The 25989-nt window shown below is 42.7% G+C and overlaps 1 protein-coding gene across 9 annotated transcripts in view; it reads right to left on the reverse strand.

Moving 5' to 3' along the window:
• Positions 1-25989, reverse strand: part of SEMA5A (semaphorin 5A) — a 644602-nt gene that overhangs the window by 145698 nt on the left and 472915 nt on the right. For all 9 annotated transcript variants that reach the window (XM_065546091.2, XM_065546089.2, XM_073993139.1 and 6 more), the window contains 5 exons: positions 20716-20941; positions 15562-15780; positions 6842-7012; positions 4624-4779; positions 3168-3215 (listed from right to left, as the gene is read on the reverse strand). In XM_065546091.2, coding sequence (XP_065402163.1) covers positions 3168-3215; positions 4624-4779; positions 6842-7012; positions 15562-15780; positions 20716-20941 — 820 coding nt within the window. The remainder of the gene's footprint in view (positions 1-3167; positions 3216-4623; positions 4780-6841; positions 7013-15561; positions 15781-20715; positions 20942-25989) is intronic.

The raw sequence follows: 25989 nt of genomic DNA on the forward strand, positions 1-25989 counted from the left end.
CTGCTGCACTGATAACTCATGTTTCATTATAACACAGGGAAGATGCATATGGTCTCCATATGCAGATACTGTGTCACTAGTCAAATGAATCATTCCAGCAGGTGCCTGGGAAGGGCTGGGGCCAGCTGACATCTTTATGATGATTATATAGTCTTTGTGTCTCATGCAACTAAAAATAGCTCTCTAAGATGAAAAATTTCAGTGGAAGCACATTTTTCTGCATGGGGAAAGTAGTGCCCATTAAACCTCCTCTAAATGTGCTTACTGTAGTTCTTTCCTTTGAATATGATTTTCTGCTGTTGATTTTCATCAGTAAAGATGGAATACAGACCAACTACCTTGTTGGTTCAATTGGCTAATTTCCTGTACAAAGTTTGATTGATTTTCCAACAAAATGAAAACGAAATAAAGATGCCTATGTTGTCAAAAACATCCTTGCTAGGTAACTGTTTTCAACGATTAGCCCTACAATAAGATTCATCTAAACTGCCTATGCCATTGTGCCAGTGCCAGTGCCAGCAGCCTAAAGATCTAAACAAAACAAAACAAAACAAAACCATTCTGAATATCTCAGAGAAGTTCCACTTCCTGTGATTTAACCAATAGCATCTCAAGGCTTGTGCAGCCATTAGGCACAGCTGGTTCAGACACACAGAAGTAGTATTTTAGGGTGGGGATGGGCTTTGCACAAGGTTCTCCTGGGTTCTCAAGGCCCTTGAAGGTCTTTCACAGGGTAACTCAGGCTCAGCGGGAGGAAAGTGAACTGCATATGTCTAGCAGCAGGCACAAATATCTAGCCAGCTCTGCTGAGGCATCAGCTGTTTGAGCCTCAGGCTCTCTATGGCCTCCCTGAGAATGGGAACGCTTATAAACTCTGCTCCACTCTTGACCTACACTGTCCTTGATGACAGCAGAGTCATGGACCCTGGGTGTTGTCCAAGAGTGTTACTTAACCAGGGCTACTGTGGCTCGAGCTTCCTGAGTACTTATTGCCTATGAGTACTTATTGTCAGGGCTCTTTTCCTATGGTGCTTTGGGTTCAAAACTCACACTGGATCCCACTGGCTAAATTTCATGTGTGCACTTGGGCCAGTGACATCACCCCTCTGAGCCTCATGGTCTCCATTTATAAAATGCAGATTAAATACATAAGTACTGTTCCTTTTCTATAATTCCCAAGTGCAAAATCTCTGAAAAGTAATGTTTCATCAGTCATCTGGTATTAAAATGTCACTGACCTGACCCATTTTCTGCAGACCTGAGCAGAACTTCTAGGAAGACCCTTAGCATCTGCACTTTTTCAACATCTCACAGCAGCATTGTTAAGGAGATTGGTTGTAGAACAACCCCAGGTCCTGTGCAGGTGTTATGTAATTAGAGTAAAGGCCCTACATACCCTTCTACCATCTAGAAACTGCTGAGTTCCGAAACCCTTCTCTATCTCCAGAGGTGTTACATGAAGAACTGTGGACCCTGGTGCCTACATGAATGCTCCTTGTGAGGACCAAATGGGCTTTGCACCATATTCTTGTCTATAACATGTAAAACAGTGTAGAGCACACAATTATTGATCTAAAAACATTAGAGGGTACTAATTGGCATGATCATTTTTACGTGAACCGGTTGCATATTCATTTTGTTGTTGGATCCCATGTTAGCAACGGCCAGTTAGTGAACTCACTCCACTGACTGAGCTCAGACACCTAACATTGCCCTTCTGAGGCACTGGGGTCTCTGATGATATGATTGCTTGTCAGAGGGCCTGAGACTGCCTGGGTGCCCATCATAAGCTCAATGGTCTTTACAAAACTGACACAGAGCAGGTGTTCAGCAAGGTTTACTGAATGAATGAATGAATGAATGAACTAACAGACTGCTGACTGAGCAGACAGAATGTCACAGATAGTGAGCTCTTTTATTATTTATTTATTTATTTATTTTTGATACAGGGTCTCATTCTGTCACCCAGGCTGGAATGCAGTGGCACGATCTCAGCTCACTGCAACCTCCGCCTCCCAAGTTCAAAGATTCTCCTGCCTCAGCCTCTCCAGTAGCTGGGACTACAGGTGTGTGCCACCACGTCTAACAAAAAATTTTTATATTTTTCGTTAGAGATGGTGTTTCACCATGTTGGCAAGGCTGGTCTCGAACTCCTGACCTCAGGTGATCTGTCTGCCTCGGCCTCCCAAAGTGCTGGGATTACAGGCTTGAGCCACTGTGCCCAGCCAGTAAGCTCCTAATCAAGGTAATTGACAATGGTAGTTAGGAATGATACATTCCTGAAACATGCCTATGAAGCTTCAGGTTCCATGTGAACATGTAGAGGCAATGCCTGTTGGGCTGGGCTCTCTGGGACACCCTGTGGAATGGATTAGGAGAGCAAATGGGAGTCTATCATCATCAGTCACACATGTGGAAATGAAGGTCTCAATGTAGACACTGGCTTGGATTCCGAAAGGCGGACATGTGCTGTTCCTTGGTTGCTGGACAGCCAACCTCTCTGTCCAGGTATGTTCACAACACCAACAAGTACTTTATGGGTATATGTAAGGCACAGACTGTAAAGTCCAAATTTGTCATGGACTTGAATCAGATAATGTTGTCTTTGACATTCAGGGTGGCAGCGGGTTTGAAAAATTCCTCTAGCACTATGGGTATAACCTTATACCTCATTACAATTTAGTCATTTCAGTGGGTTGCAGATTGGAGGCTAGCTGCCATGGATTTGTTGTATAAATATAAACAAATTGTTTGAATTCTACTTTACTCATGAAACTAGCTATAGTGAATACCGAGACCACTGGTTCATAAAGCTTAGCATCCATCAGAATCACCTGCAGGGTGAATTGAACCACCGACTGCTGGGACCTTCCCAGGGAGGTCCTGATTCTGTGGATCAAGGTGGGTCCTGAGGATCTGCATTTCCATCGAGTTCCCAGGCCATGCTCTTGACGTGGGTCTAGGCACCCCACTTTGAGAACCACCAATCTGCACATCAAATATTGACTATTAGCATTTATGCCATGGTAGAATGCCTGGGATCCATGACTTTCTCCAGTTTTTCATTCTTGGCCAAGAGGCAGAAACATTATAGAAAACATGCAGGAAGGGAAATGATTAGAATATATCAGTATACCCATTACAATTACTTAAAAGGAATAACGTACCTCCACACCTTTTCTCTTCTACGCTACTGGATCTTGCCACAGATACTTCTGGAAAAATAAAAGTCAAATCACAATGTGTAAAAGGTGTTGGGAAGACAGTTCATGTTCATGCTTCATGTATATTTGTCTAATGATTCTGAATTTCATGTGACACCAAGTTTCAAAAGCCTGATTAATTACCAGAAAAATTCTACTTGTTCGTTTGCTTGTTTTAACCAACATGATATGGATTTGGCCAAATCACCTTGACTGGGGAGAGAGAAGATTCATTTATCACAGAAAGATAATGCTATGGTCTCTCGGGTTGAAAGCAGGGAATGTGCTCATTTTCCATTACAAGGTGTCCTGCCACAGGGGAACCCCCTGCTCTGCCCAACACACAGAGTACTCGTGTGGTATTCTTGCTTCTGAGACTTGTTCCATCAAAGCCAGTGTTGTCACCTTCCCAGCAGAGGGACGGCCCATTCACCAGAGCTCAAGGACGTCTCCAGAACAAGTTAAGTCCCTCTTCAGGACGTCCCTGATCTCTTTGCATGCCACACGTGAAACCCACAGCAGGATGCAGAGAGAGGCCACATCTCCGACGTGTTTTAACTCCCGAGGATAAAACATCACTCAGGAGTCTAGAAACACCATCCTTTCCTGTACTGATTTTTTATTAGACAACAAGAATTAAAAATATGACTATGGTTAAAAAGGAAAACAGTAACAACCACTCTTATAGTTCTGTGTCATACATGATTGAGGTATGGTGTACTAATTTTCTCTAAAATAGTATCTTCTACACAGACGAAAGAACACAAATAAAACTGGCTTATAGAATTCAACTCTACTATTTATTTGTAAGAGGCTGGTCCACGTAACAGTCCTAAGGCACACAGTGGACATATGCGCAATGATTTATGCATTCGTATAACACCTTGTTACAGTGAGCGTACAACAGGTGACCAGCTATCACCAACAACTATGACTTTACCATGAAAAGCTGGTAGAATGAGGGCCAACCTCTTCTCCAACTGGAGAATAATGATGCATTTCTACCTTCCCAAGTATATTAAAGATTGCATAAAGAGAATGGCACTTTTTCTCCATGCACCAGTGCATACACAGCGAGCACTGCCTAAACATTTAACCTAATGTTAAAATAAGCAAATAACCAAATCAGACTTAATAATAACCAAATATTTTCATTTTTTGAGCAAAGTCTTCTGATTGTATTATAGTCAATAAACTGCAAAAGACACTTTGCCTAAGAAATCTTAAACTCATGAACTGAATTCATGTTTAAATCTGCAGTTATCTATAGACCTATATTTTAAACATCTTAAACCACAGGGCTTGATAGAATCATTTCTATATCACCAAATAAGCCAAATACAACTCTGACCGATGAATCATTTTCTCTCTCCACGTTGGAAGTGGTTTTGTTCTTACTGATAGATACCTCTGCTCTTACCTGGGATGAAATTAGAGTCAAACACACACGGCCGGCTCTCCGTGGTGTTCCCGGAGCACTGGCTGCCCACGGGGAACAGGAGGATGCACTGGCGGGCACGGACTTGGACACCAGAAGCTTCACACTCAGACCAGTCTGACCACTCTGACCAGCTCTCTGCAGAGATCAGAAGAGGGGAGTTGGGGCGGAATGGCCAATAAGCTCAATCATCCTGGACTCACTGGCAAGTTACATATGTGATTTCTGGATTCCATAGCATGTTTTAAATGGTTCTGTGCATCAGTAAGATGTAGTTGTATCATCTAACAAGTCCAGTACATACAGTACACATGAGGATGAATAAAAATGCCTGCGCTGGTATATATCTGATCAGATATCATGTGCTTAAAATAAATTTCCTAAGACCCACATTATTTTAACGTTGTAAAGTAATTGTATTTATACACTCAATAAGTGAATCCATGAGACCCAGCTGTGTGTGTACCATCAGCAGCAGAGGCACCTAAGTCATCAATGCAGGTGCCATTTCCCTATGGGTAATGCTACCCTCAAAGAGCGTCAAATGCTTTCCTGAAAATTCTCCACTTCCTCTGTGCTCAGGCAAGAGAAGTAATTGTATGCTCATGAAGGTCCCAGGTTGCTCAAAGGGAGTCTGAGGCTACACAATTACTTTCTCTTCCGTCATAAAAACAATTCCTCAGAGTCAACATGCCAAAATCAGGCTACCTTTAAGGTAGAATTCATCTTATCTCGTGTCTGCTGTCTCTGAAGAGATAAGGTCAATGCATAAGTCTCGGGTCAAGGCCAAAAGATGGGCATTGACAGGAAACTTCACCCCGAAGTGGAACATTTACCAGGATTTGTGAAATTCACCCAGCCATACAAACGTGTGAAAAGGAAGGAGTAACACTGCTATATAAGTAAAAGGGTTAAAAAAGTAAACTCTCAATATTGTTTACGAAATTTTAGCCCGGATAATAAGGTATTTTTCCATGCAGTTTGCTTTTCCCCCCTTTTTAAATAGAAGCGTCCACTTTGCAGTGGCAGGGAAAATTTGAAAATCAAACTTGTGTGTTGCTCGAGGTAAAGGGTACAATATTTCCTTAGAAATGCAGAAAGTGTCAGTTTTTGGAATGACAGTGAGAATCTGGCTTCAAGGCCCTTTTCAATATACATAGAACCTTCTAGAAAGATGTGCAGGAGCAAGCTAAAAACAAAAGTGTGTGTTTCAATGTCAAAGTTAGACCAAGAAAAGAATAGCTCATTTTCATTCCAGGTGGTTCCTTCATGTCAGTAAACCAAGCTATTTCTGGTGTGGTGGTGGTGGTGGAGTCCCTGGGCACCTACATCAGCCACAGGGAGCTTGGAGCCAGGAGCTCCCACACCCACGGGCCCATGTCTGGCTCCTGTGAGTTGCACTTCACAGCGGTGCTCCCTGCTCCCCACCCTGATTTTCAACAACAAAACCTCAGACTCCGTTATTAGGCTACTGGCTTTAAGAATGCTTTGCTATCACCAGTTTCTGTGGTTTGCTGTGCTCCTCCTCTTACTGATTTGATGTCTTGCTTTTTCTTTCCTTTAATTGAACTGCCTCTAAATTACAGCCCATTGCCCATAGATGAAGCATCCCCCAAGAGTGCTTAGTGTCCTCCTGTCACATTTTAGAAGTCATTCCTGGAACACAGGTCTGGAGATCTTTGGAAGGCACGTGGCTGCACCCAGGCTGGTTTTGAGACAAAAAAGCTGCAGGCGATTTCCCGACTCAGACCTCCAGACTCGGAGCGGGGCAGTACAAATGCTCGTTCTTTCCCACATTTCCTTGGACTTTCTCTCTCCCTCCACACAGCAAGGTGTTGCCTGTGGGTCACTCGTGTTATTAGCAAAGTCAAGAATAAATTGGAATGCTGATGTTTCCTAATTAGGGAGATTGGGTGTTGTACCAAGCCACAGATTCAGAACTCGTGTTTGAAGCCTTTCGCCCTCTCCCATTGCTGGGCTACAGGCTTCGAACACAAGTTCTGAATCTGCGGCGCAGTGAGAACTGCTTTATTATAGATGCTATGTTTTAAAGTCACTTCAAGGGTAATAGCATGTTGTTAACTTGTCCACCCCCCTTTCAGTACTTACTGGGATGGGGTATTATCAACTTCACCATTTATCCATTAAGGAAAGAGGCCAATTTGTCCTAAAGCTGTGCAGTAGGGGAGGTGCCGCTTACCTGGGCAGGGCTGCGTGTTGCAGAGCGCCTCTTCTGTGTGCAGCCCCAGGCAGATGTCCCCTCCATAGGCCGGGGCTGGATTGGAGCAAGAGCGGGTCCTCATATAGTGTCCACCGCCGCATGTTGCTGAACATTTCGTCCAGGGGGACCAGCAAGACCACACGCCATCCACTGTGAAGGAACACAACGTCACAGCCCTTCCGTAATCCAATCCCAACCAAGTGAAAGGAGTTACTAAATGGAAGCCAAGCGGATTCTGTTTAGTAAGGGAAACAAAATGCAATCTGCACTCCAGGAAGGCTTCCGTGCATCGGCGCACGTAGCAACGAGGCTTCTGACCCCTCGCAGGGCTGCATTTGGAGTCTTCCTCTTGGTGACAGATCTGGCTTTACAGATTCCTCCCTACACTTTTTCAGTTCCCTTTATTCATTCCTTCAGAAAATATTTCTAAATCTGTCGTATCTAAGTACAAGCATGACAGCAGAGCGCAAGAGGTGTCATACTAATTCCAGCCCCTGAGAACAACCGTGAACCACCTTGTACGGTTATGATGTAAAGCCCCAGCCAGTTCTCACCTTTGCCATCTAACTAGCCAGACAAGACTTAAAGCCAAGGTAAGTAGCTCAAGTCACAAGCTCCTTTACTAATTGGAGTATGGTTTACTCCTTGACAGTGGGATAGAGAAAAGCTAATGGGTCCCATGAGGAAGGCAACTGAAGAATGCTCGGTAAATTCAGGCACAAAGTGACCAAATTAAGTACATCCACACAGACTTGACACTATGTTTAAATCACTACAGAGAGGAACCTGAAAATCTGCAGCCATATGTCGGGTTAGCTATTCAGGGTGCAGTTTTACAATGTGAACATTAGGCCGAACTGGTTCCTTGACTAACCATTTCCATGACAGCTCATAATCCAGCACATGTCTCTGCCTGCTCAAGTTAGTCTCTTGAATTCTTTAGACTGGGCTCTTGGTACCTATAGACTGGCCTGCCAAATGCTGCGGTCAGGTGGCCCACCTGAATCTGGGAGACTTTAAGACTCAGTCCTTTATTAGCTGATCTTGCTAAAACCAAGACCTCATGTTGGCTTGGGCTTGTGACAATGTCAAATATGATTTTCTCTTTAGCTAACTCCTGACTGTGCCTCTCTCTTGCTAGCCATACCTTCCCTATTATTGCTGAGTCCCAGGACAAAGCTACAGGATTTTGTCAAACAAGGTGTTAGATCCTAATCACGAGTTAAGCACCAATCATAAACACGGCCAACTCAATTAAAAAGCTGAGGAGAGACTCACTATTGCTATATGTAAAGAGTGTCATATTTTAAAGTTCTTTGTAGCCTACACAAAGAAACAGGAGCAACTATGACAGAGGGTGCCAAAATCATTCAGGGCATAAGATTGTTTTAGCTAGAATAACTTAGATTGTATTTTAATACGGCTGTTGTGATATATTACATCATTATGGTGTAATGTTTCTTTTTAGATATTGGCAAAAGTAAAAAGAAAGCATTTTTGAGAAACCAGAGCAAAAATATCATCTTTATGACAATATTCTAATTTGCAGAAAGTAAAAAGAAAACAAAAATATTTAAACCCAATTTAGAAATAAGTTTGCAATCTAACTGGAAATTGTGTGATTCAACAGTTTACACAAACTTGCAGAATTCAACAGTATTTTCCCTAAAAGTTATTCAGTATCTCAGACAGTTACAGGAACTGATCAAGTATTTGATACTGGCTGTAATATCAGCAATAAAAAAGGCAGGCATGTGTTTTCTTAGAACTTTTGAATTTTAAAAAACTCTCTCCCATATCTGTCCTCACTGAAGGAAGCACTTGCTGACAGTTTTTCCCTGTTTGCAACCTAAATTGGAGCTTGGCCTCCAGGGAGTACCCTTGCATACCCATGTGCCAAGGCAAAAATAAGTCCTTGTGACTTATAATAATGGCAAGTGTCTTAGATCTTGGCTGTCTAAATGCGTACAAGGCATCTCAGGGCTCAGAAGGGTCTAATGTGTGCCCTAGATTGTGTCAGGGCCTGATGTACAACTAACCATGTGTTCTGAAGATCTCTGTATGGCATGATGAACCTGCAGATGAGTGGCTGACAAGTATATGAAAAGATGCTCAGCATCATGAATCAACAGAGAAATGCAAATCAAAACCACAATGACCATCACCTCATACCTGCCAGAATGGCTATTATCCAAAAAACAAAAGATCAGTGATGGCAAGGATGTGGAGAAATTGCAGCCCTTATACACTGTTGGAGGGAACGTACAATGGTGCAGATGCCTTGGAAAACAACGTGGAGGGTCCTCAAAAAATTAAAAATATAGGCCGGGTGTGATGACTCACGCCTGTAATCCCAACATTTTGGGAGGCCAAGACAGGTGGATCACCTGAGGCCAGGAGTTCGAGACCAGCCTGGCCAACATGGTGAAGCCCTGTCTCTACTAAAAATACAAAAATTAGCTGGGCATGGTGGTGCACGTCTGTCATCCTCACTCCTCAGGAGGCTGAGGTAGCAGAATCGCAGGAACCTGTGAGGCAGAGGTTGCAGTGAGCTGAGATGGCGCCAGTGTACTCCAGCCTGGGTGACAGAATGAGACACCATCACAAAATAAAATAAAAAATAGATAAAGAGAGAATTACTGTAAGATCTAGCAATCCCACTTCTGGGTATATAACCAAAAAACTGAAATTAGGATCTCTGAGAGACATCTGCATTCCCATGTTCACTGCAGCATTTCTCACAATAAGCAAGATTTCAAAACAACCTAAATGTCCATCAAGAGATGAATAGATAAAGCAAATGTGGGAGGTGCATACAATGAAATATTATTCAACCTTAAAAAATGAGATCCTGCCAGATGCAACACCATGGATGAACCTAGGGGAGGACATTATACTATGTGAAACAAGTCAGACACAGAAAGACAAATAATATGTCATTCCACTTAGATCAGGTATCTAAAATAGTCAAACTCATAGAAGCAGTGAGTAAAATGGTGGTTGCCAGGGATTAGGGGAAGAGGGAAATGGAGAACTGCTGTATAGCTGGCATAAACTTCCGGTTATTCAAAATGAGTCAGAGCTAGAGATCTACTATACGTCGTTGTATACCTATACTTAACAATACCATATTGTGCATTCAAAAACATGTTAAGAGTGTAGGTAGATTTTATGTTGAGTGTTCTTACCACAGCAAAAACAAAAACAAAAACAGAGACTAAATGGGCTCATTTCAATGGTTCCATAATCATGCAACATCTAATGATCTCACACCAGGAAGCTGATGTACATAATATACCCTGTGATATTTCAAACAGTATTTATTCCTGTCCACATTTCTACTAACATGTATGCCAATGTGTATGTGATCTAGTCTAATAAATCCTCTTCCCACACACACACCGACTGTCCATCTGGTATCATGGTAAATTCTCCTGGCACAGGATTGTTAAACAGAGAGAATGGAGTTGTTGTTTGAATAATCGTTTCAGAGAGCATTTGGAACAGATCCAGTTGCTGAAATATTCCCACTTGGGAGTTCAAATTGCAAGATCACACTCTACCTCCACCAATTTCAACAGTCAAATAACTGGGGAAATGGATGTTTGTAGTACAGAGGGAACTCAAAGGAGGCCTGGAACCGCGTCCTCACTCTGTCCGGGAGTTGCTTAGTCTGCAATTGCCCTACGTCCCCAGACCAATCCTAATGCGGTGCTTGCTTTCTGTCCTCTCGATCCTGTCCTGAGGTTACAGGTTTCAACCTACATCATGGAGCCATGATGTAGGACACTGATTATTGTACTAACAGTTCATATTAGAAAGCATTTCTAAAATAGATATTACAGAATACAAATCTTAATGAAATAGTCTTCACCGTGAGGGAGCCTCTACAACCTGGTGGGGAAGTAGAAAGTTGCAGAGCCAAGAAAACAAAACAAATGTAAGCCACTGTGCAAGGCACAACGTGTCAGGGGCCTGAGCGAGGCTGAGCCACTAAAATAGATTTTTTTTCCCCTGCTATGTGAACTCTACCGGACTAAAAAAAATAACATTAGTAATAATAATAATTAAAATAATAAACTCATTCAATTATTCCATCTCCATCCTCACAACTGCCCTGGGGGTTGTTCCAGAAATGAATGACTTGAGGCACAGAGAGGTTAGGTCCTAGGCAAGTGAGTGGGAAGCTGGGGCTGGAACACTGGCAGGCTGGGCACAGAACCTGACACACAAGCACAGGTTATGGCTTCCCATAATTCCTCCCATGTTGCTAAAAATCACATAGGAATCTCCTCATGGCTTGAATCAACACCTAATTTAGCTCAAGAAACACTGGTTCATGGGAGGATCAGACAAACAAACTCAGGCTCAGATCCATGGTGCTTTCAAGGAATCAAAGCAATTAATTATAGGAAATTATTTTTGATAAAATGAAATTTATACACGAACTGACTTGCTAGAAGAAGATAACATTCTTGTTGTAGGGATTCTAGCTAAATATTCCACCCACTACAGTAAGATGAAAAACAACGGCAGTAACCAATATACAGCTGCCAGAGATCTAAATAGAAAAGTAAAAACTAAATAACTAAGGTTTGCACAACAGGCTTCCTGTGTGTGATCAGAGATGTGAAGCCCTTCACTCACAGTCTCTCAGGACATGGGCAAATGTGGTATTGATTCTCCAGCATACTAAGGTCTGGACTACATAGGTTTGCACTGCAGGATGGCTATGCTCTCTGCTCCTAAGGATCTCTAAGAAGAAATTTCCTCCACCCACTGCCCCCTGCCTGGCTCCACTTCAAAGTATGGACTCAAGGACTCCAAGAATGAAAAGGAAGAGAGGGTTCTGAGCACACCAGAGATGCCTAAGAGATTTGTCTACAGGACACACAACTGCCAGAATTATTCTTTTGATTCAAAGAGTCTGTCTCTCCATTAGATTTAGTGTTTCCTCCCCCATAGAATTATTTTTGCAAAATACAAAACAGAACCATCTTAGTTAAGTCTGATGAAAAGAGTTTGTGTTTACTTCATTAGGTTTTATGGGGTCTAAGCCAAACTCTGAGGTTACTTTCCTCTTAGCTGAACATTACTTAGCAACAAAAAAACATCTGCTGTCTGTACCTTTGTAGGTCAAGGTCTGGAGTCTTTAAGGCTAAATCGAATATGCACTGAGGAAAAGGAGTAAAGGAGAAATAATTAGCTATTTCTCAATGCTGGGGTAAATTATACAGGTGAAGGTGAATAAAATGATCATTTCAGCGTGGGCTTGACTTAGAAACCTTATTATAGTTTATTATGCACATTAGTCTTAGAGGTAACATTTTTTCATTGATTAATTTAAAATGTATTTTTACATTCTCTGGTTTATTTTATTTCTATTTTGAGACAGAATCTCACTCTGTCACCCAGGCTGCAGTGCAGTGGCATGATCTCAGCTCACTGCAAACTCCACCTCCTGGGTTCAAGCAATTCTTCTGCCTCAGTCTCCTAAGTAGCTGGGATTACAGGTACATGCCACCATGCCAGGCTAATTTTTTCTTTTTAGTAGGAATAAGGTTTTACCATGTTGGCCAGGCTGGTCTCAAACTCCTGACCACAAGTGATCTACTCAACTCAACCTCCTAAAGTGCTGGGATTACAGGTGTGAGCCACCGTGCCTGGCTGATTTATTCTCATATTTAATTTTAATGAGAAAATATATTTTTAAATAAAATACACTGTCCATTTGTAATTATCCACTATGAACCCAACAGGGTTAAAAAGGAGTAAATTCGCAGTGGAGAGTATCCTAAATGAGACAGGAATTGGCCTCTAACTGGTTTCCTGGTGACTGTGCAGCTCAGCATTCACACCCCTAGCACTTCCAATCCTCCCTGCTGGGTTATGCCTTGTCATACGTTTAGGAATTTGCCAGGCAGAGGAAGCACCACTCAGCCCTGACTCACCCACTGCCTAGTGCAAAGTGACATGGGCCACTCTGAATGACTCCACAACACTCTGCAGAATCTTGGCTTTTAAAAAGAAAATGAGGACAGAGTTATTTCAACATATTAAAGTTATGTATACATGGTATTGCCTTGACCACTAAATAACTAAAATGAGAGCAACCAACAGATCATGTTAATAGAGTGTCTCTGAGATGAGTGGTGACCCTCTGTACTTGTGCACTAGGACAGCATCCAAGTGTCTGGAGGAATCTGCACATCCTATCCATGGCAACAAGGATAGGGTCTGGAGCCCAGGGAGACAAGGGTGGGTGGAGGGACCCTGACATTCCCATGACGTCTGCCCCTGTTCCAGTTTATAGCATGGACCTGAGTCTAGCGAGCTCGCCCACAGGATTCCTCTCAGCCCCCAGAGGAGGACTCCTTCCACTGGGGCTATGGGAAAGAACAGTTCAGTGACCTTTCCCAGCCTCTCAGCATCAGCTTGGCTGGGAAAGCTGGGTGGGCAGAGGACGAGTCTCCTGAGGCTGGAGAAATTCAAGCAGAGACACCCTAGGAGGAGCCAGGCAGCTGATAAGAGCAGAAACATTATCGGGAGCCTCAGCTACAAATCTGGAAACTATATATTTTCAGTTTTATATACATGTTTATTCATCTATCCATTCATCCATCCACGTACCCAATCCAATGAATGGTCATTGAATATCTGCTACAAGCAAGTTTTTTGATGTAAGAACTCAGAAAGTTTTATCTACTAGAAATATGTTAATATTCTATGCCTTTAAAAATGTTGTATCCAGCTTCAGAATGAGCCTTCCTCCCAATTTCCCATCTCTGGTTGTCAATTTCACCAGCTCCTTTCTGTCCCTCAAGACCCAACTTAAGGGCAGCCTGCTTGCTGTAGCTGCCATGATTTCTCCTTGGCGAAATCCACCAAGGGGCTGGCTCCTTGGTGGATACAGCCACTGCACCTGGTTGTCATAAACTCAGTAGCCAGCCACCATACTGGGTTGACACTCCTCCCAGGATGCATCCTCCCTAAACTCTTAAGTTTCTTTCTGACCTGGATCATAGCACTGCATCTGTGTATACCCTGTAAACAGTGCACAGTCGGTTACTCAAAAATGTTTCCCGAGAAATGACATGAATGAAGAAAGATCAGTTAATCAACTCTTTGTCTCCTCATTATTAACAAACAATCCCTGATGGGTATTTCTAGTATATGCCAGGCCCCTACTGGGAGCTGAGGTCACTGCCATGAGTGAGACCATGCCAGGAGTCCCTGTCTTCATGGAGCTTCACACAAAAGTCAAGGCAGCCTCCCCAGTCACAGATCGGCCCTCGGGATGGCCATAATGTGTGGGCCAAAGACTTTCCGTGGGTTCTGTACAGGACAGCAGGAAGTGGGAAGCTCTGGTGGAAGTGTTTCAGGTGCTAGGGACCCTGAGCTGTGGCAGGAGGAAGGCAGAAACAGGGGCTTGAATATTATAGGGAAAGACGGAGGAGCGTTTTGGGCATTGTCAGAGCAAAAGCCCTGGGTGGGGGCTCTTTCGGCTCATTTTCATGACTCTGTGCTTGCTTGGGAATTCAGTGGAAGGAAAAGCCAGGCCTCAGGAAGAAGACCAAGACAAACAGCTCCGCTAGGCCCACAGGAGAGAAGACTTGGCATCTTTGGAGGACTTAATTAATGAGGTAGAACCTTTGTGACAGAAGACATGGGGACCAAGAACTGACTTGGCAGGCCCAGGGTCCAGGGGTTACACCTTTGATACCCGTGACCCTGGATGACCATGTGATGGTACATGGAGGCCATATGGGGGAGGGCTGGGTCCATCAGTGGCCTGGGAAGGGATCAGCCTCCAGAAGGAGCTGATGGTCGCTCCAAAGACCCTGGATATTTCAGACCACATTAGAAAGGCCGGCTTTTCCATCAGACACAACAACTAGAGTCCATATCCTTTGAGTAGCTCATGGGAAAGTTTTAATTCCTTTTACAATCAGAAGAAAAAAACATGAACACAATCTAGCCTAGATGGTATTTGTCTTTCCCCAATGCATTAGGGAGTGGGGAACCCCTGCAGACAAATGTGCCCAGGGCCCAGGGACGGCCCACTGTGACCCGGCCTATCAGATCTTTCGATACAGACAACTAAAGCTGCATGCCTGTCTGAAAGGAGGGCTGAGAGAAGGGCCTTAATATTGCTTGGAATGATTTAGGATTTGGTTTCAGGTCTGCTGGAGAGAAGAGGTTTCTTTTTCTTTCCTTTTCCCACTCTGGGCTAATCCAGCAGGTGATGACATCACACAAGACATTTTTTTATTTGTTTGTTTGTTGATTTACTTTTGAGACAGGGTCTCGCTCCGTTACCCAGGGTGGAGTGCAGTGGCCTGATCATGGCTCACTGCAGTCTTGATCTCCTGGACTCCAGAAATCCTCCCAACTCAGCCTCCAGAATAACTGGGACTACAGGCGTGCACTGTCATACTTGGCTAATTTTTGTATTTTTCATAGGGATGGGGTCTGGCTGTATTGCCCAGGCTTGAGCTCTTAGGCTCAAGTGATTCCCCCTCTTTGGCCTCACAAAGTGCTCGGATTACCAGCATGAGCAACCACGTGTAGCCAAGACATTTATTAAGAACACAGATCTCAAACATAAAGCCAGGATGCTGTGTGAGGCCTGGTAAATAAGAAGATTCACCAAGACCCTTGAGTTTTCAGATGTTTTGTTGATTACACAATCCACTTACCTGGGCAGGGCAAAATGTTGCATTCCTGATATTCTAGAGATGGGCCAAGGCAAGGCATTCCCCCATACTTGGGTTCGGGGTTGTTGCAAACACGCTTCCGGTTCCGAATGCCCCTGCTGCAGTCACGGCTGCACTGTGACCACGACGTCCAGGCTGACCAAGCCCCGTTGACCGTGTGGGCAGAGTATCTGCCAGCACGCAGGAAATCCCCAGAAAGCCCTGCCAAGGAAACAGGTGAAGTGTGATTCCGTTACAAGTTTCAGAGGAACCACAGTCCATGCTGACTTTCACTCTGTAGCGGCTGTCTGCCTTATGTCTAGAACTACCCTCTCACATTCCGTTGAGCTCTTTTTACACTTCAGCAGCCAAAAATCAGACAGCCTCTTGTATCTCAAGCTTCTTTTCTGCAGTTACTATGAAATAAGGCTGAAATCAAGAACTCCATTTGTGAATGTGGTGAAGCCTTTACACCGTAAATAATAGATTCTATATAGGTAGTTCATTTACTTTTTGAAGAAACTTCTTACAAAGAAAATACAACTTTCTTACTTCCCTTGGGAATTCTACAACAAACTGCCCTCAGACACAATGGGTAGAGCCTGCCCTGAAGGACCTCCATCTGGAGGAAGGGAAACATAATTCAGACATTTTCTAAACCTATTCTTTCAGCTGTTAACCTTTCAAAGGTGAATTAATGCTGGTGAAAGGGGCCAAGTCAATTGCTCCTGGATCACAGGCCAGAGAAACTCCTGTCTGCTCCGTAGAATTCATGCCCTAGAACTGAACACCGCACTGAGTGACTGCCAAATGTTTCTATGAAGTTTAGAGCACACCGCCTAACAAAAGGTGTTTCCCAAGGAGCCAAGAAAGGCAGCAGCAGCAGCAGGTGGGCTGTGGGGTGAGTGGAGAGTTGCTGTGGCAGGAATCACAGCCAACAGGCTTTGAGGACATATTGTGGGTGATGGGTACAGTGAACACTTTCACTTTCATATAATTAGCTATGGTCAAAATTCATGTGTGTTTTTATGAAAATGTCTTCCCACTCACAATACTAAAAAATATTCAATAATCTTCTCAAATGTAGGCAATGTGACACCAGCTTTAACAAATAACTCTAAAAGTAGGCAGTGAAGTTCCGGGTAAGTGTGCTCAGAAGACAAGAGTGCCAACAACTCTCGGCGTTGTTAAGCAACTCTGTTGTTTACTTTAAAAATCTGTTTCTGAAAGGATGGCAGGATACTCTTCAGAGAAATTGAATTAGAAGTGTCTTTCTGTGATAAACTAGTATTCTGTGGTGAATCAATAAAGAAAAACTATGCACAAATCCAACCTAATTTTATGTGGTCAGAGGAAAATGAGTCCCATTTTGTGTTTTCAAGATACCAATACCAAAATGTGAGACCATAATGAGAACTCAAAGCCATTAAGACACAGGAGGATTAAACTCTGTGCACACGTATGTTTATAGTGGCACTATTCACAATACCAAAGACTTGACACCAACCCAAATATCCATCAGTGATAGACAGGATAGAGAAAATGTGGCACATATACACCATGAAATACTATGCAGTCATAAAAAAGGATGAGTTCAGCTGGGCGTGGTGGCTCATGCCCATAATCCCAGCACTTTGGGAGGCCAAGGCAGGTGGATCACAAGATCAGGAGATTGAGACCACGGTGAAACCCTGTCTCTACTGAAAATACAAAAAATTAGCCGGGCACGGTGGTGGGCGCTTATAGTCCCAGCTACTCGGGAGGCTGAGGCAGGCGAATGGCGTGAACCCGGGAGGTAGAGCTTGCAGTGAGCTGAGATCGTGCCACTGCACTCCAGCCTTGCTGACAGAGTGAGACTCCATCTCAAAAAAAAAAAAAAAAAAAAAAAGGATGACTTCATGTCCTTTGCAGGGACATGGTTAATCTGGAAACCATTATTCTCAGCAAACTAACAAAGGAACAGAAAACCAAACACCGCATGCTCTCACTCATAAGTGGAAATTGAACAATGAGAACACATGGACACATGGAGGGGAACATCACACACCAGGGCCTGTTGAGGGGTGGGTAGCTAGGGGAGGGATAGCATTAGGAGAAATACCTAATATAGATGATGGGTTGATGGGTGCAGCAAACCACCATGGCACGTGTATACCTATGTAACAAACCTGCACGCTCTGCACATGTATCCCAGAACTTAAAGTATAATAAACAAAATGTATTGAAGTCAGATACAAAATAATATATTAACATTAATTGTATATTTTACATAAATCTAGCCATATATTTAAGTAACCCAATGTTGAACTTTTTTAAAAGGAAGTAGTAAAAATCAGCTTAATTTCTCAAACTTCAAGTGTTTAACACTTATCAAAAGTACTTTTAAATTCCAAGTTTTCATATGTTAAATTTCAAACCTCAAATTAAAATAAAACTGTTGTTTAAATGGAAAAAAAGACAAGTCCATGATCTACTTTTGAAGGAAATATAGACTATCTTTTATAAATGTGTATTCAAATTTTCCTTAGTTAATATTATGAACATTTAAAACAAATATTAGCTCTGGTTGTATATGTATCCGAAAATGGGAGGAATAAAATGTGTAAGTTCAGAAAAGAGACTGAAGATGCACAGAGAAACACCATCATTCATTTTCTACTTTTTCTTTGATATCATAAGAAATACAGTTCACAGCCCGTTTTGAAATAAGAGAATAAGTGACAAATTAGAGATAGTGTTGCCAGATTGAGCAAATAAAATACAGGAAACTCAGTTAAATGTGACTTTCAAAAAAATAAATAACATTTTATGATAAGTATTTCCCAAATATTAGATGGGACACATCTATATACTTAAATAATTGGGCTGGGTGCACTGTCTAACACCTGTAATCCCAGCACTTTGGGAGACAAAGGCAGGCAGATCACTTGAGCCTAGGAGTTCAAGACTAGCCTGGGCAACTTGGAGAAAATCCATCTCTACAAAAAATAAAAAATTAGCTGGGTATGGTGATGCACACCTATAGTTCCAGTTACTCAGGAGGCTGAGATAGGAGGATTGATTGAACCCTGAGATTGAACCATGATTACACCACTGTACTCCAGCCTGGGCAACAGAGGGAGACCCTGTCTCAACAAACAAACAAATAAAAACCAAAAAATTGCATGGGTCTTAGTCATTTAAAAAGTTATGTGGGATATACTTATCCTGAAAAAGATTCATGGGATATACTTATACTAGAAAAAAACTTCTGAACGATAGCTGCAACCTGCATTTAAATTTTGTGCTTTATCTCACCACCCTAGGTGGAGTTCACAAGATCATCATTTATAAAATGTACATCTTTAAGTCCTCAGTTATCCTTCTCTTGGTATTTCATCATATACCTTCTCTTCTAAATACAGCAAGAGTTTACAAAATTAAAAAGAATGACTATTATTTTGTTACTCATTTTTTCAGCTGGGTGGTATTTGTTCAAGTTATATGTTTATTCACATCAAACACTGTATGAAAGCAGACTCTTTTTATTCGCTTCAAGAAACAAGGAGCTTGTGTAATCACTGAACTACAGTGAGCAGTGGTGTGAGGAGAAGAGAGAGTTAATGTCAGTGAGAACAATAGGATGAGGAAGCAGGCTTGTAAAGCAAGTGGCTCCTGCTGCACCTGCTGGGCCTCCAGGCATCCAGGCTGTTCACTGGCTCCCAGGAGAAGTCATGGTGATCTGTGACAAGAGAGCAGCTGGTGGCCGTCACGCAGAGTCACGCTGTCTCAGAGCCTTCCTTGTAGCAACACCAAGTAGATCCACCAAACCTCCATGAATTTATCCCACAATAAATTCTGTCCAATATGGCAACACATCAGCTTGGTGGCACTTGTCTAGGCTATTCACTCTGGGTATAAGACCCCTTCTCTATAAATGGTGCCTGTCCTTTCATGTTGGGAGAATAAGGTAGAATCACCAGTGCAAAGATGCTAAGGCATATCTAAAAATGGCCTCAAGATATAACAATCACTGTTCTCATCAAACTGTGTATCAAGGACCCATCTATGAGTATCTATTTCCTTTTCTCTTGGTATCTTTTCTTTTGGAAGAGATTTTGCCCAATTAGAGGAGACTGAAAAACAGAAATGAAGAACAAAGCAAAGCATCAAGCTCTTAAGGGCCACCAGGCTCAATTCCTTTTTCTGCAGTTGAGACAGCTGAGCTCTAGGGAGAGAAAGTGAATTGCCCCAGGTAAAAGGACCACTTGGTGTCAGGGCCAGGCAGAGGCCAGATCTGGTTTCTGCCTGAGGACTTTCTCCATGCTATTACTATGGCATTCAAGGGATTTACTCAAGTATGAGGAGCAAAATGATTTCAAAGACTAGTCTAGTATCCTCACACACTGTGCTTTTTAAAAACAGAAAAGTCCTTTTATAGGTACAAAGAGAAATGCACTTCCATTGCCCTTGTGAAGTTTCGGGATAAATAAAGAAAACTTTCTTTCAGCTTACATTTTAGTGCCAGATGATGTATGAAAGATCACTGATGCTTCCCCAGTACATTTTCTGATACTAAATAAATCTCACACAAATGATTCTGGGTCTATAATAAATATAATGTTACTGGGGGTCTGATTTCATAGTATCACTTCAATATCTAACTCCTTACAGTAAGGCTCTTTTCTTTCAATTTGTCCTACAGTCAGTTGTGCTGTACAGGGATCATTGTTTTCAAGGCTGCTAAGCCATAAATAACCAAAAAGAGGCCGGGCGCGGTGGCTCACACCTATAATCCCAGCACTTTGGGAGGCTGAGGCGGGCGGATCACGAGGTCAGGAGATTGAGACCATCCTGGCTAAGACGGTGAAACCCCATCTCTACTAAAAATACAAAAAAAAAAAAAAAAAAAAAAAAAAAAAATTAGCCGTGCGTGGTGGCGGGTGCCTGTAGTCCCAGCTACTCGGGAGGCTGAGGCAGGAGAACGGCGTGAACCCGGGAGGCGGAGCTTGCAGTGAGCCGAGATCACACCACTGCACTCCAGCCTGGGCGACAGAGCCAGACTCCATCTCAAAAAAAAAAAAAAAAAAAAAAGTCCTACTGCTGTTTATGACCTTAGAGATAAGATCAAAGGCCCTTCCATGGAAGTGGGTCAGTCCCCACGGAATCACTGCTCACCGTCTGTGGAGCAGCCACTGGTGCCGTCGCTAGAACAGTACCGCATTTCGATTCTCTGTCTTCCCACTTCCAGCAAATTCGGATCGGGCAGGCGGGCTTTGCACGTGTATCGGAATCGCTGCTCGTAGTGGCCGCCGTTGTCAGAGATGTTGACAGGCGTCCAGGGTGTCCAGGGTGTGGTCTTCTTCAGCTCAGGACACGGGTTGGTGTTGCAAGGCTGGTACTCCTGGGGAGAACGTGCAGGCGAGCATTACCATACAGGGTGAACAGAGCAACCTCACCAAAGGCTCCTTTCCTTTAGGGAAAGATAGGTGTCTCTAAAACACCAGCTCCTAAGACACAGCTACTCTACCAAACTAAAAACACATTTGTGTTAAATTAGGCATTCAAAAGAATGCTCAGTGTTCAAGACATCTCCAAAAGGAATCCGCAGTCTCTCCTGTGTAAACAGTGGGAATGAGACAACAAACTTAATTGCTTGTGGGAAAAAACCCCAGCGATCCCATAAAAATCATCTTCCTTTCACTTAATGACTAGCTCAAAGTACCCATTATTCTGATGTTAAGTTTAGCATTTTCTTGAAAAGATTGATCTGTAAACCTCGTAATATGCAGTTTGAGATTAACGGATGTCTTAAGACCTGGGATCACAGATGTGAGGTGTTAGAGTGGTAGGGGAGCCACAAGATAAAATGATGCAAGAGACTTTTTTACGTATAAGAAGGTTTCCCATCATCTCACAGCTGACACCTTCAAAGCCCTTCTCAGCATCTCCTCAGAGTACACTGAAATGTAAGTTCTGTTCCCTCCCTCCCAGGTACCTCCCTTGGAACCACAGGTAGGAAGGTCCTGGGTAGATGAGCACACAGTGGCTTTGGAGGTCTGGCAGGTGGAGATGATGAAAATCTGCCTGGAGCACCTACTGATTTATTTGACAAGCGTTCTACATACAATTGCTGCAAACACAGAGCCCAGTAGGAGGGATACAGGAGTCGACCTTGGATGCCGTGTGACATAATTTCTCCATTTTACAGCAACGGGTTTCACTGGAGGGGAAACCTTACACGTAATACACCTAGTGATGGCCACAGGAGTAAAGATTTTTAACAATATTTTATTAATAAAATAAGAATTAAATCACTCATTAAGCTTTATCATAAATTAAGAAAATTGCTCTATCATTTCTCCACCTCTTTCAGTTGCATATTTTGATACTTATCACCATACACCTAAACTTGACTTTGGGTTCTTTTGGTAAAACCTTTGAATCTACAAATTCCTTCGGTTTTAGAATTATTATTATTATTATTATTATTATTATTATTATTATTATTTGAGACAGAGTCTCGCTCTGTCGCCCAGGCTGGAGCACAGTGGCACGATCTTGGCTCACTGCAAGCTGCGCCTCCCCAGTTCACGCCATTCTCCTGCCTCAGCCTCCCGAGTAGCTGGGACTACAGGCGCTCGCCACCTCGCCCAGCTAATTTATTGTAGTTTTAGTAGAGATGGGGTTTCACCGTGTTAGCCAGGATGGTCTCAATCTCCTGACCTCGTGATCTGCCCGCCTTGGCCTCCCAAGGTGCAGGGATTACAGGCGTGAGCAGAAATATTCTTGATTACTTCATTTCATGCTCCCCCTCCCTTTTCTTGCTGCATCTCTTATCTTTTGGATGTAAACTCATTTATCCATTTTTACATTTCTCATCTTTTATCTCATAGTTTCCATATCTTCATCTTTTGCTCTAGTTTCTGGAAGATTTCCTCAACCTTATCTTCCAAAATGATGATTGAAATATTCATCTTATCTACTACATTTTAAATTTCCAAAAGCCTTTTTGTGTCTATTTTTTGGTTCTTGATTATTCCCTTTTATTGTATCCTGTTCTTATTTTTTTGGTCACACTACTTTCTCCAATTTGAGTACATTGATGATTTGAATACACTGAGTACACTGATGAATTATTTCAAGGTTGTAGTCTCTCTCTATAGCTTCTGTATCTTCTAGTTGCTGAATTCCCTTTGCTTTTTTGGATCGCTATCTTTCTTGTTAGATTGTTTCTTCTGTGATCTGAACATTCTTTGTTTTCTGCTTTGAATTAGAGTGGAGGGCTAAAAAGTTTAACTGGAAGGTCTAAGGACAGAGAAGTCTATAGACCTGGTCAGATCTGGTTAAGCATCTTTAACCAGAATTTAAGAATCTTTGTCAGAATCTTAAACCTTTCCTGCTGGACTCTTCAGAGACCCCTGAGAAGACTGCTCCAGTGTCTTGCCTGTCTGGATGCTGGAGACTGAGCCATGGAGGATCTGGGAGCCAAGTGCAGGAAGAGGGCTGAATTCTCAGTGTCCAGTAGACAGTCATTTATCTTACTCTGCGTTTCTCGGTTCTGAAGCACCCAGTTAACTGAGCTCAGTGCTCAGAGGTCCAGAGACGCTCTGTTTTCCTCTCCAGAAAATAAGCTTCCTAGCATCTGCCGGACAGAGGAGGTCTAGTCCCCTTGGTGGAGTAGGAGAGAGATATGGAGGTCTGACAACTTCTTAAATAGAAGTCAGCCAATGTTACTTTGCCACTAACAAAGAAAACGGGGCTGCTGATTCCTGAGCTCTCTGAGGGGTCTCTGGTGTGCATTGAGATGATTCTTTTCATGTATGTGCTGGAGGTCCCCAAGATCCCTCCAGTTTCTATGATTAGATAGCAGGATCCATAGGACTCTGTATGCAGCAGTGTTCTCAGCTATAATTTATTACAGTAAAAGAATACAAAGCAAAATCGGGAAAGAGGAAATGCACACGGGGTAGAAGTCTAGACAAAGCCAGGTGGCACAACCAAGAGACCTCTCTCAGCGGAGTCACAAAGGATGTACTCAGGTCCCCCAGCAGCTAGTTCTGATGATGTACAGGGAAGATGGTCTACTGGGGAAGCTCACTGGAGACCTGGTATTCAGGGTTTTCACTGGGGTCTGGTTGCAGAAGCATCCTTGCTTTGCATTTACCAAAAGTCCAGATTCCCCCAAGGAAGCTTTCAGTATACACCACATTGTTTGTACAGACAATTTAAGCACAGAGAGCCACTCTTGCCATCTGGGAATGGTAGAAACCTTCCTGAAATCCAGATTCCCAGATGCCAGTCAATAGCTAGCCTTGCAAGCAGGCCATTCTAAGAATCACAGGACTGGGCAGCATTGTCTTCCACACAGTTCTCCTCTGCTAGACTTGAATTCATGCTTCTTCAATGTATTTCCAGATTCTACTTTTTAAAATCAACATGGTTCTTTCTCTTTTATTCTGACTTTGTGCATTTATGCCTTGAAAAATCAACCCCTCTAATACTGTATTAGTATGTTTCCAGTAGGATAGAAAGCAACTTGTGTCTCCACGCCACCAACTTTACCTGGGAACCTAATACGATCTTTATTTTGTACTGTTTTAAATACTCTATCTTTTTTTACTTACAATGCATTTATTTTTTATTTTATTTATGGCAGATAACACTCAGGATTTTTGTGACATCATAGGCTTTTAACAGAAAATATGTAAAGCGATCATTGCTGTTTCTTTGATTTAATACTCTCCAGGCATTCCTCCCAGCCTATGCCATCTCTACATCAACAAATACTAGAAAGATAGATGACTTCATTTTCTTGTGTTTATAGCATCTTTTATTATGGCATCTTTTGAATGCTGCCTCTTAAATGAAAAAGCCCCAATGAATGCCATAAACCCAATCATGTAAAAAGCCAGGCACAACACGTGTGTGATCTCTTTCACTTGGAATGAAAACCACATGACAGGAAAGCAATAAACCCTTGTCTTGGACCCTCTGTGCCTCTGGTATGGGGATGCTCTCACCTCTGGATTGAAAATGCCACATGCCACTGCCCTTCCCTCCCTCACTCTGAGCCAGCCTGGCCAGGTAAGCATCCCAGAGCTCCTTGCTGAAATGGGCTCAAAACACATGCATCTTGGCCATGCGTGGTGGCTCACGTCTGTAATCCCAGCACTTTGGGAAGCCAAAGTGGGTGGATCACCTGAGGTCAGGAGTTCGAGACCAGCCTGGCCAACATGGTGAAACTCCATCTCTACTAAAAACACAAAAATTAGCTGGGCGTGGTGGCGGGTGCCTGTAGTCCCAGCTACTCGGGAGGCTGTGGCAGGAGAATTGCTCGAACCTGGGAGGCAGAGCTTGCAGTGAGCCGACATTGTGCCACTGCACTCCAGCCTGGGCAACAGAGCAAGACTCCATCTCAAACAAACACACAAACATCATGTGCCATTTACGGACCTCTGTGTGAAGAGTGCTGGTCTTGAGTCTTCACAAATGCAGCATTACCTATAAATTAGTAAAATCTTACATCTTCATAAACAGATTTAAAGGATTCCACCAATAATTCTTAGATTTCCCACACTGCAAGCTTCGTTCTTTCTACGGAGATGAAGTTTAATTTTTGAAATGAATGAGGCACAAATGTGTTTGAAAGCTGGCTCAAGTGTCTGCATTGGCATCTGTGTGTTGGTCCCAGAGGTGGGCACAGCTCACAGCTAAGAAAGATCAGTTTAGTCTCTTTAGATCTAAGCCTCCAACAACAGTCTGTTCATATGTTCTTATTTTCTCACGGTTCAAAGCTTAACGTGAGACTCAGAATTTCTCCTTTCAAGTGCTTTTTGAGATTTAATTATGATACATTCGCTTGAAGTATCAAATTATGAAATGGTGAGAAATAGTATGGCCAATTTGTTTTATCTTAATGAGCAAAATCATGAAGTGATTTAATTCTATTGTGATCACTTATATGGCTTAACTGAATATGTATGTTACAATTTACTAGAAAACCGCTGCTGCAACTATCCAAATGTAGATGGAACTTTAACAACACTGCACTTAATACTAAAGAGATAACTGATTTTAAAAAGGATTTCAGGAAGCTAACTATTATGATTTGGCATATAAGGTTATTAATATTCTGGTGGAAAACATGAGATAAGAATGTTTACTAAAGCAATTGTAAATAATTCCTCCAAATATATTCCCCATGTATTATGTATTCCAGTCAACAGTGATGAAAGCACTCATTTAAACATTTAATCCTGCAACGTGGGAGCCACTCTGCTGGTTCTCCCTTATTTCTATGCCAAGTTCTACAGTCATGGCTTCCTGTGTTCCCTCTGTCCTCTCCATCCTAATGGCCTGCTCTAATTCAGGCCCCCATCACCACAGACCTGATTTACAGAATGCAAGTTTGTAGTTCCCTAAAGCTTAAGTGCCTATTTATAATTCTGC

Source organism: Macaca fascicularis, chromosome 6 (genome assembly GCF_037993035.2).
Source record: "Macaca fascicularis isolate 582-1 chromosome 6, T2T-MFA8v1.1".
Taxonomy (NCBI): Eukaryota; Metazoa; Chordata; class Mammalia; order Primates; family Cercopithecidae; genus Macaca; species Macaca fascicularis.